Consider the following 12,439-nt stretch of genomic DNA (forward strand, 5'->3'; position numbering starts at 1 on the left):
GGTGTGTGTGTGTGTGTGATGGACAGATGGAGGAGTGGGAGAGGGGAACCAGTCGGTGTGTGTGTGTGTGTGATGGACAGATGCAGGAGTGGGAGAGGGGAACCAGTCGGGGTTTTGTGTGTGTGTGTGTGTGTGTGTGTGTGTGTGATGGACAGATGGAGGAGTGGGAGAGGGGAACCAGTCGGGGTGGTGTGTGTGTGTGTGTGAATGACAGATGGAGGAGTGGGAGAGGGGAACCAGTCGGGGTTTTGTGTGTGTGTGTGTGTGTGATGGACAGATGGAGGAGTGGGAGAGCGGAACCAGTCGGGGTGGTGTGTGTGTGTGATGGACAGATGGAGGAGTGGGAGAGGGGAACCAGTCGGGGTGGTGTGTGTGTGTGTGTGAATGACAGATGGAGGAGTGGGAGAGGGGAACCAGTCGGGGTTTTGTGTGTGTGTGTGTGTGTGTGATGACAGATGGAGGAGTGGGAGAGGGGATCCAGTCGGGGTGGTGTGTGTGTGTGTGTGTGTGTGTGTGTGTGTGTGTGTGATGGACAGATGGAGGAGTGGGAGAGGGGAACCAGTCAGGGTGGTGTGTGTGTGTGTGTGTGTGATGGAGGAATGGGAGAGGGGAACCATTCGGGGTGGTGTGTGTGTGTGTGTGATGGACAGTTGGAGGAGTGGGAGAGGGGAACCAGTCGGGGTGTGTGTGTGTGTGTGTGTGTGATGGACAGATGGAGGAGTGGGAGAGGGGAACCAGTCGGGGTGGTGTGTGTGTGTGTGTGTGATGACAGATGGAGGAGTGGGAGAGTGGAACCAGTCGGGGTGGTTGTGTGTGTGTGTGTGTGTGTGTGTGTGTGATGGACAGTTGGAGGAGTGGGAGAGGGGAACCAGTCGGGGTGTGTGTGTGTGTGTGTGTGATGGACAGATGGAGGAGTGGGAGAGGGGAACCAGTCGGGGTGTGTGTGTGTGTGTGTGTGATGGACAGATGGAGGAGTGGGAGAGGGGAACCAGTCGGGGTGGTGTCTGTGTGATGGACAGATGGAGAGGGTAGAGAATGGAAAATACTATCTGACTGATGGAGAATGAGGAGAGAGGGAAGGACTATCAGGGTTGGAGGAGGAGAGCGAAGGTGAGTTAGTGAAGGAGAGAGAAGGTAATGTTGGCATTTACTTTTTGCAGTGTAATTAGTGCTGAATGTGTAGCTGTTATGGACGACATAACCTTGGATCTTGGTGTGTGGGGAATTTTACAGGTTTCACGTTTACCTCGTTCTGGGAATTCATTTTGTGTTTGCATTTAATAAATTAAATACATTTAAATGAACAAGAGAAAATCTGCAGATGCTGGGAATCTAAGCAACACACACAAAATGCTGGAGGAACTCAGCAGGCCAGGCAGCATCTATGGAAAAGAGTACAGTCGACGTTTCTGGCTGACACCCTTCAGCAGTCTTTTTGATTTGATTGTTTGTCTGTCTGTGTGTCTAGTTATTCATTGTCCCTGCTGTATTCCTCTATTCTGCTGTGACTTCCTGCAAGAAAGTGAATGTTAAGTCATATGATTAACTGGTTGCTTTGTCTCATAAATGCCATTGGACGTATGACTGTGTTAAATGTACATTTAAATTGGGAGTGGGTTGGAGAATCAGTGTGAATTTACTCAGTGGCTTCACTTCTGTACATTTCAGATCAAAGCTGCACGACCAACATTTCACTCTGGATCATATTGACTCTATTTGGGGTCACAGTTATTATAACATTGTCGAGATCCTTTCCAGTTTGCAGTAAGTATCAAAATCAAAGCTTTGTCTAAAGAACTCAATCACTGTGAAAACTTTCCCCTGGTCTCACCATCACTTAAGCTTCTAAAGGGAGCAGTTGAGGGGAATTCTCCAGCACATTATCAAATCTGTCCTAGCTGGCTGCTGTCAGTCGGGAACAGTTCTGGCTCAGATTTTGCTGGATTCTGTTGGAGGTTCTGCACAGAGGTGCTGGGATCTCTGCGTAGGTGAGCTGCTGGGGTTTGGGACTCCTGCTGGACTGTGGAAGTCCAGAACTTTCGATCTGAGTTGGAGTGATCACCATCTGTGCCTGCATGGAAATTATTGGAGAGAATTCAAATCATGGGAGTTGTGTATAATTGGAGAGATCAGAATCTGATTAGGGATTGTCAGTAAGGCCCAGAGTCAGGAAAACCGTATCTCTCTAATCTGAGGAGATGGCAAAGAAGATTGCTGGAGGCATTGTGATCTCCATGTGGACTTTAGTAAGTCATTTGACATGGTCCCACATGAGAGGCTGATCCAGAAGCCTAACACACCTGGGATCCAAGATGATCCAGCTAAAGGGATCCAAAATCAGCTTGGTGACAGAAGGCAGAGGTCGTGTTGGAAGAATGTTTTTTTCTGATTTGAAGTCTGCACCCACTTGTGTACAGTAGTGAATGGTTCCAGGACTACTGCACTTTGTGATATATATTAATGACTTAGTTGTGAGTGTAAGAGGTATCAATGAGAATGAATGAGAATTGGTGGTGGTGTGGATGGTGAGGAAAGTTATCCAAGCCTGCAATAGGGTATGGATCAGATGGAAAGTTGTGTAGTGTATTAGCAAATGGAAGTTAATTCTGACAAGTACAAGGTCATCCATTTTGCAGAGTTGAAATCGGACTTGGATATCTGCAGTACATGGTAGAAATTTCATCAGAGAGACTGAGGATCCCAAGTTCACAGCAAGACACACAAAATGCTGGAGGAAATCTGCAGGTCAGGCAGCAACTATGAAAATTAATAAACAGTCGATGTCTCGGGCTGAGACCTTTAATCAGGACTGGAAGGAAGGGGGAAGAAGCCAGGAAAAGGAAGAGGGGAAGGGGAAGGAGAACAAGCTCGAAGGTGGTAGGTGAAGCCAGGTGGGTGCAGGAGGGGGATGGAGGAAAATGCTGGGAGGTGCTAGATAGCAAAGGCAAAGGGCTGGAGAAGTAATATGATAGGAGAAGAGAGTGGAATGTGGAAGAAATATAGAAACATAGAAAACCTACAGCACAATACAGGCCCTTTGGCCCACAAAGCTGTGCTGAATATGCCCTTAACTACATAGGGTTACCCATAGCCCTCTATTTTTCTAAGCTTTTATCCAACCAAATCTCTTAAAAGACCCTATTATTTCCACCTCCACCACCATTGCCAGCAGCCCATTCCACGAACTCACCGTTCTCTACGTAAAAAACTTACCTCTGACATCTCCTCTGTACCTACTTCCAAGAACCTTAAAACTGTGCCCTCTTGTGCTAGACATTTCAACCCTGGGAAAAAGCCTCTGATTAGCCACACTATCAATGCCTCTCATCATCTTGTACATTTCTATCAGGTCACCTCTCATCCTCTGTCGCTCCAAGGAGAAAAGGCCGAGTTCACTCTACCTATTCTCATAAGGCATGTTCCCCAATCCAGGCAACATCCTTGTAAATTTCCTCTGCACCCTTTCTATGGTTTCCACATCCTTCCTGTAGTGAGGCGACCAGAACTGAGCACAGTACTCCAAGTGGGGTCTGACCAGGGTCCTATATAGCTACAACATTACCTCTCGGCTCTTAAACTCAATCCCATGATTGATGAAGACCAATACACCATATGCATACTTAACCACAGAGTCAATTTGCGTTGCAGCTTTGAGTGTCTTATGGACTCGGACCCCAAGATCCCTCTGATCCTCCACACTGCCAAGAGTATTGCCATTAATGCTGTATTCTGCCATCATGTTTGACCTACCAAAATGAACCACCTCACACTTAACTGGGTTGAACATCTCCAGAAAGGGAAAGAAGAGGGGTATTGGGCAGGTGAGGAGATGGGGACACAGTGGCAAATAGAAGAAGAAGGAAGAGGTGGGAGGAAAATTACTGGGTTAGAGAAATCAATAGTCATGTCATCAAGTTGGAGGCTACCAGATGGAATATGAGGTGTTGCTCCTCCAACTTGAGAGTTGCCTCATCACGGCAGCAGAGGAGACCATGGAATGACAAGTCAGAAGGGAGACTGGAATTGAAATGGTTGATCACCGGGATGGTGGATGGTATAGAGAATGATGTGCTGGGTGCAGAGTCCCATGGGTGGTAGGTGAAGACAAGAGGAACTCGGTCAGTGTTAAGGATGCAGAGTCCCGTGGGTGGTAGCTGAAGACAAGAGGAACTCGGTCGGTGTTAAGGATACAGAGTCCCGTGGGTGGGAGCTGAAGACAAGAGGAACTCGGTCAGTGTTAAGGATACTGAGTCCCATGGGTGGGAGGTGAAGACAAGAGGAACTCGGTCAGTGTTAAGGATACAGAGTCCCGTGGGTAGGAGGTGAAGACGAGAGGAACTCGGTCAGTGTTAAGGATACAGAGGCCAGTGGGTAAGAGGTGAAGACAAGAGGAACTCGGTCAGTGTTAAGGATACAGAGTCCCGTGGGTGGGAGGTGAAGACAAGAGGAACTCGGTCAGTGTTAAGGATACAGAGTCCCGTGGGTGGGAGGTGAAGACGAGAGGAACTCGGTCAGTGTTAAGGATACAGAGGCCAGTGGGTAAGAGGTGAAGACAAGAGGAACTCGGTCAGTGTTAAGGATACAGAGTCCCGTGGGTGGGAGGTGAAGACAAGAGGAACTCGGTCAGTGTTAAGGATACAGAGTCCCGTGGGTGGGAGGTGAAGACAAGAGGAACTCGGTCAGTGTTAAGGATACAGAGTCCCGTGGGTGGGAGGTGAAGACGAGAGGAACTCGGTCAGTGTTAAGGATACAGAGTCCCGTGGGTAAGAGGTGAAGACAAGAGGAACTCGGTCAGTGTTAAGGATACAGAGTCCCGTGGGTGGGAGGTGATGACAAGAGGAACTCGGTCAGTGTTAAGGATGCAGAGTCCCGTGGGTGGTAGCTGAAGACAAGAGGAACTCGGTCAGTGTTAAGGATACAGAGTCCCGTGGGTAAGAGGTGAAGACAAGAGGAACTCGGTCAGTGTTAAGGATACAGAGTCCCGTGGGTGGGAGGTGAAGACGAGGAACTCGGTCAGTGTTAAGGATACAGAGTCCCGTGGGTGGGAGGTGAAGACGAGGAACTCGGTCAGTGTTAAGGATACAGAGTCCCGTGGGTGGGAGACAAAGACAAGAGGAACTCGGTCAGTGTTAAGGATACAGAGTCCCGTGGGTGGGAGATGAAGACAAGAGGAACTCGGTCAGTGTTAAGGATACAGAGTCCCGTGGGTGGTAGGTGAAGACAAGGGGAACTCGGTCAGTGTTAAGGATACAGAGTCTCATGGGTGGGAGGTGAAGAGAAGAGGAACTCGGTCAGTGTTAAGGATACAGAGTCCCGTGGGTGGTAGGTGAGGACAAGAGGAACTCGGACAGTGTTAAGGATACAGAGTCCCATGGGTGGTAGGTGAAGACAAGGGGAACTCGGTCAGTGTTAAGGATACAGAGTCTTATGGGTGGGAGGTGAAGACAAGAGGAACTCGGTTTTTGTTAAGGATACAGAGTCCCGTGGGTGGGAGATGAAGAGAAGAGGAACTCGGTCAGTGTTAAGGATACAGAGTCCCGTAGGTGGTAGGTGAGGACAAGAGGAACTCGGACAGTGTTAAGGATACAGAGTCCGTGGGTGGGAGGTAAGACAAGAGGAACTCGGTCAGTGTTAAGGATACAGAGTCCCGTGGGTGGGAGGTGAAGACAAGAGGAACTCGGTCAGTGTTAAGGATATAGAGTCCCGTGGGTGGGAGGTGAAGAGAAGAGGAACTCAGTCAGTGTTAAGGATACAGAGTCCCGTGGGTGGGAGGTGAAGAGAAGAGGAACTCAGTGTTATGGCACCGGGATGATGGGTCAAGGGCAGATGCCTGCAAAATGGAGGAGATGCAAGTGAGGGAAGCATCAATTGTGGAGGAAGGGAAACACTGTTCCTTGAAGAAGTAGGACATCTCTGATATCCCAGAAGAGAAAGCCTCTCCACACGGACACAAAGGAACTGATAGAAGGGAATGGCATTTTTACAGGAGACGTTGGGAGAAGGTACAGTCAAGGAGGTACTGTGGGATTCGGTAGGTTTACAAAAGATATCAATAGACAGCTTATTCCCAGACATGGAGACAGCGAGATCAAGAAAGGAGAAAGTGATATGTGTCAGAAATGGACCAAGTGAATTTAAGGGCAGGGTGGAAGTTGGACCATAGCCCCAAGTTCACAGATCTCTCAGAAGGAAGATTGGTTGATAGTGTGGAGAAGAACATACATGGCATGCTGATCTTCAAAATCAGGATAAAGGGAAGGAAAAGAATACTCAGTCAAACTGCATTTAACTCCCAGCGTGAGGATGAAGAGGTAACGTGAGTGAACTCAGAATGTGGATCGGCTCTGTGGACTGGGATGTTACAGCCATAACAGAAACATGGCTGAGAGAAGGGCAGGATTGGCGGCTCAATGCTCCAGAATACAGATGCTACAGCCATGACAGTAGATAGAGGATTGGGAAGCTTTTAAAAACCTAGAGAGAGCAACTAAAACAATTATTAGAAGGGAAAAGATGAAATATGAATGCAAGTTAGCAAATAGTATCAAAGTGGATAGTAAAAGTTTTTTCAACTATGTTAAAAATAAAAGAGAGATGAGATTGGATATAGCATCACTAGAAGATGAGGAAGGAGAAATAATAACGGGACAAGGAGATGGCTGATGAACTAAATGGGTACTTTGTATCAATCTTCACTGTGGAAGACAGAAGCCGTGTGCCTGATGTTGTAGTGTGTGAAGGAAGGGAGGTGGGTGCAGTTACGACTACAAGAGAGAAGTCAAGTCAAGTCACTTTTTATTGTCATTTCAACCATAACTGCCGATACAGTACATAGTAAAAATGAGATAACGTTTTTCAGGACCATGGTGTTACATGACACAGTACAAAAACTAGACTGAACTACGTAAAAACAACACCGAAAAAAAAACTACATTAGACGATGGACATACCCAGGACTGCATAAAGTGTGCAAAACAGTGCAGGCATTACAATAAATAATAAACAGGACAATGGGGCAGTAAGGTGTCAGTCCGGGCTCTGGGTATTGAGGAGTCTGATAGCCTGGGGGAGAAAACCGTTACATAGTCTGGTCATGAGAGCCCGAATGCTTAGGTGCCTTTTCCCAGACGGCAGGAGGGAGAAGAGTTTGCATGAGGGGTGCGTGGGGTCCTTCAAAATGCTGTTTCCTTTGTGGATGCAGCGTGTGGTGTAAATGTCCGTAATGGTGGGAAGAGAGACCCTGTTGGTCTTCTCAGCTGACCTCACTATCCACTGCAGGGTCTTGTCATCTCAGATGGTGCAATTTCCAAACCAGGCAGTGATGCAGCTGCTGAGGATGCTCTCAATACAACCCATATAACCATATAACAATTACAGCATGGAAACAGGCCATCTCAGCCCATAACCCTCCATTCCTTTCCTGTCCATACACCCGTCCAATTTTTTTTTAAATGACAATTTTGAACCTGCCTCTACCACTCCTACTGAAAGCTTGTTCCACACAGCTACCACTCTCTGAGTAAAGAAGATCCCCCTTGTGTTACCCCTAAACTATTGCCCCCTAACTCTCATGTCCTCTTGTGTGAATCTCCCCTACTCTCAATGGAAAAAGACTATCCATGTCAACTCTATCTATCCCATTCATAATTTTAAATACCTCTATCAAGTCCCCCCTCAACCTTCTACACTCCAAAGAACAAAGACCTAACTTGTTCAACCTTTCCCTGTAACTAAGGTGCTGAAACCCAGGTAACATTCTAGTAAATGTCCTCTGTACTCTTTCTATTTTGTTGACATCTTTCCTATAATTCAGTGACCAGAACTGTACACAATATTCCAAATTTGGCCTCACCAATGCCTTGAACAATTTTAACATTACATCCCAACTCCTATACTCAATGTTCTGATTTATAAAGGCCAGCATACCAAAAGCTTTCTTCACAATCCTATCCACATGAGATTCCACCTTCAGGGAACTATGCACCATTATTCCTAGATCACTCTGTTCTACTGCATTCGTCAATGCCCTACCATTTACCATGTACGTCCTATTTGGATTAGTCCTACCAAAATGTAGCACCTCAGACTCTATCTGCCATCTTTCAGCCCACTCTTCTAACTGGCCTAAATTTCTCTGCAAGCTTTGAAAACCTACTTCATTTTCCATAATGCCACCTAATTTAGTAACATCTGCATACTTACTAAACCAATTCACCACCCCATCATCCAGATCGTTAATCTATATGACAAACAACATTGGACCCAATACAGATCCCTGAGGCACACCACTAGTCACCGGCCTCCAACCTGACAAACAGTTATCCACCACTACTCTCTGGCAGTGTTGAACCCCTGTAGAATGTGATGAGGATGGGAGATGGACTTTCCTCAGCCTTCTCAGAAAGTAGAGACACTGCTGGGCTTTCTTTGCTATGAAGCTGGTGTTGAGGGACCAGGTGAGATTCTCCGTCAGGTGAACACCAAGAAATTTGGTGCTCTTAACAATCTCTAATGAGGAGCTGTTGATGCTCAGTGGGGAGTGGTTGCTCTGTGCCCTCCTAAGTCAACAACCTTCTCTTTTGTTCGCATTCAGAGACGGGTTGTTGGCTCTGCACCAGTCTGTTAGTCGCTGCACCTCCTCTCTGTAAGCTGACTCGTCGTTGTTGCTGATGAGACCCACCACGGTCGTGTCATCGGCAAACTTGATGATGTGGTTTGAGCTGTGTGTTGCAGTACAGTCGTGGGTCAGCAGAGTGAACAGCAGTGGACTGAGCACACAGACCTGGGGAGCCCCCGTGCTCAGTGTGATGGTGTTGGAGATGCTGCTCCCGATCCGGACTGACTGAAGTTTCCCAGTCAGGAAGTCTAGGATTCAGTTGCAGAGGGAGGTGTTCAGGCCCAGTAGGCTCAGCTTTCCAATCAGTTTCTGAGGGATGATTGTGTGGAATGCTGAACTGAAGTCTATGAACAGCATTCGAACGTATGTGTCTTTTTGTCCAGGTGGGTCAGGGCCAGGTGGAGGGGGATGGCAATGGCGACATCTCTTGAGTGGTTGGGATGGTACACGAACTGCAGGGGGTCCAGTGAGGGGGGCAGCAGGGTCTTGATATGCTTCATGACGAGCCTCTCGAAACACTTCATGATGATGGATGTGAGTGCAACGGGACAGTAGTCATTGAGACAGGACACTGTGGACTTCTTCGGCACGGGGATGATGGTGGCGGCCTTGAAGCACGTTGGAACGGTGGCGCTGCTCAGGGAGATGTTGAAGATGTCAGTGAGAACATCTGCGAGCTGGTCTGCACATCCTCTGAGCACTCTACCAGGGGTGTTGTCTGGTCCAGCAGCCTTCCGTGGGTTGACCCTGCACAGGGTTCTTCTCACATCAACCACGGTGAGACACAGCACCTGGTCATTTGTAGGAGGAGTGGATTTCCTCGCCGCCATGTCATTTTCCGCCTCAAACCGTGAGTAGAAGTTATTCAATGCATCTGGGAGGGAGGCATCACCTGCACAGTCAGGTGATGTTGTCCTGTAATTGGTGATGTCCTGGATGTCCTTCCACATGCGCCGCGTGTCGCCGCTGTCCTGGAAGTGGCTGTGGGTTCACTGGGTGTGTGCACGCTTTGCCCCTCTGATGGCCTGGGACAGTTTGGCCCTTGCTGTTGTTACAGCTGCCTTCTCGCCTGCTCTGACGGCGGAGTCGCGGGACCTCAGCAGCGCACGCACCTCTGCGGTCATCCATGACTTCTGGTTGGCACGTATAGTGATGGTTTGGACAGAGTAACATCATCAATGCACTTGCTGATGTAGCTGGTCACTGATGCTGTGTACTCCTCTAAGTTGGTAGAGTCACCATCGGTTGCAGCCTCCCTGAACATGTGCCAGTCAGTGTGCTCAAAGCAGTCTTGAAGAGCAGAGATGGCTCCTGCTGGCCAGGTTTTCACCTGCTTCTGAACGTGTCTGGAGTGCCTGACGAGCGGCCTGTATGCTGGGATTAGCATAACAGAGATGTGGTCTGAGTAACTGAGGTGGGGACGGGGCTCTGCCCTGTACGCTTCAGGAATGTTTGTGTAAACCAGGTCCAACGCATTCTCTCCCCTCGTTGCAAAGTCCATATACTGATGGAATTTGGGGAGCACTGACTTAAGGTTTGCGTGGTTAAAATCACCAGCGACCGAAGGTGCTCAAAAAGCTGAGAGAACTAAAGGTACATAAGTCACCCAGACCAGATGAACTGCACCCTAGGGTTCTGAAAGAAGTAGCATTACAGATTGTGGTGGCATTAGAAATGATCTTTCAAAAAATCATTGGACTCTAGCTTGGTACCACAGGACTGGAAAATTGCAAATGTCACTCCACTCTTTAAGAATGGAGGAAGGCAGCAGAAAGGAAATTATAGACCAGTTAGCCTGACCTCAGTGGTTGGGAAGAAGTTAGAGTGAGAAGTTAGAAGTTAAGGATGAGGTGATGGAGTACTTGGTGACACAGGACAAGATAGTACAAAGTCAGCATGGTTTCCTTCAGGGAAAATCCTGCCTGAAAAATTATTGGAATTCTTTGAGGAGCTCACAAGTAGGATTGATAAAGTGAATGCTGTGGAAGTTGTACATTTGGACTTTCAGAAGGCCTTCGACAAGGTGCCACACATGAGGCTGCTCACCAAGTTAAGAGCCCGTGGTATTACGGGAAAAATATTAACATGGTTAGAGCGTTGACTGATTGGTAGGAAGCAGTGAGTGGGAATAAAAAGGTCCTTTTCTGGTTGGCTGCCAGTGACTAGTGGTGTTCCGCAGGTGTCGGTGTTGGGACCACTTCTTTTTATGCTGTATATAAGTTATTTAGATGATGGAGTAGATAGCTGGGTTGCCAGGTTTGCAGATGATACGAAGATTGGTGGAGAGGCAAGTAGTTTTGAGGAAATAGGTAGAATGCAGAAGGACTTAGACAGAATGGGCAATGGGTAATTAGGACTTAGGAGAATGGGCAAGAAAGTGGCAAATGAAATACAATGTTGGAAAATGCACAATCATGCACTTTGGTAGTAGAAATAAATGTGCGGACGTTTTTCTAAATGGGGAGAAAATCCCAAAATCCGAGATGCAAAGGGACTTGGGAGTCCTTGTGCAGAACACCCTAAAGGTTAACTTGCAGTTCGAGTCGGTGGTGAGGAAGGCAAATGCCAAGTTAACATTCATTTCAAGAGGTCTAGAGTACAAGAGCAGGGATGTGATGCTGAGGCTTTATAAGGCACTGGTGAGGCCTCACCTTGAGTATTGTGAACAGTTTTGGGCCCCTCATCTTAGAAAATATGTGCTGGCATTGGAGAGGGTCCAGAGGAGATTCACAAGGATGATTCCAGGAATGAAGGGGTTATCACACAGGAATGTTTGGTGGCTCCAGGTCTGAACTCACTGGAATTCAGAAGGATGAGAGGGATCTCATTGAAACCTTTCAAATGTTGGAAGGCTTTGATGGAGTAGATATGGAAAGGATGTTTTTCATGAGTCTAGGATGAGAGCACAGCCTCAGGATAGAGGGGCGCCCTTTCAAAACAGAGATGCAGAGAAACTTCTTTAGCCGAAGGGTGGTGAATTTGTGGAATTTATTGCAACATGTGGCTGTGGGGCCAGGCCATTTGGTGCATTTAAGGCAGAGATGGATAGGTTATTGACTGAACATGGTATCAAATGTTACGGGGAAAAGGCCGGGAACTGAGGTTGAGGAGAAGAGAAAAAAAGGATCAGCCATGATTGAATAGTGGAGTAGACTTGATGGGCCAGATGGCCTAATTCTGCATCTATGTTTTCTGGTCTTATGGACAGAGGTACAGATAAACGAGGAGCGGATGTTGCCTTTTGATCAGGGAGGACATAGCATCAGTGATTAGGATTGACATCCTTGGAGGTTCGTTGAGTGAAGCCGTATGGGTAGAACATTTCAAACTCCTGGGAGTGCACATCACACACACCCTCTCATGGTCCCAGAACACATCCTACACGGCAGGAAAGCTCACCAATGCCTCATTTTTCCGAGGAGTCTGACAGAGCTGGACTTTGCACATCCATACTCACGTCATTCCACAGATGCACAGTAGGGGGCAGCCTAACAAGCTGCATCACTGCCTGGTACGGAAACTGCACTGCGGTGAACAGGAAGCTCCACGATGGAGAGTTAAAACTGACCAACCCGTCACTGGCACCAGCCTACCTGCCATCAATGACATATCGTATGTAGAGTACGGTGTGGGAAAAGGATCAGTAACATCATGAAGGATCACACACACCCTGCTCATGGACTGTTTGTCCAACTCCCTTCAGAGAGGAGGCTGCTTAGCATTCACAGCAAAACACACAAAATGCCAGAGGAACTCAGCAGGTCAGGCAGCAACTATGGAAATGAATGAACAGTTGATGTTTCGGGCTGAGAGCCTTCTTCT

General features: G+C 47.7%; 1 protein-coding gene across 2 annotated transcripts in view; it reads left to right on the forward strand.

Moving 5' to 3' along the window:
* The window catches only part of LOC132394520 (uncharacterized), a 153,480-nt gene that overhangs the window by 133,884 nt on the left and 7,157 nt on the right, over positions 1-12,439 (forward strand). For both annotated transcript variants that reach the window (XM_059970788.1, XM_059970789.1), the window contains exon 16: positions 1,669-1,764. In XM_059970788.1, the coding sequence (XP_059826771.1) occupies positions 1,669-1,764 (96 nt within the window). The remainder of the gene's footprint in view (positions 1-1,668; positions 1,765-12,439) is intronic.

The sequence above is a fragment of the Hypanus sabinus genome, chromosome 5, assembly GCF_030144855.1.
Source record: "Hypanus sabinus isolate sHypSab1 chromosome 5, sHypSab1.hap1, whole genome shotgun sequence".
Lineage (NCBI taxonomy): Eukaryota > Metazoa > Chordata > Chondrichthyes > Myliobatiformes > Dasyatidae > Hypanus > Hypanus sabinus.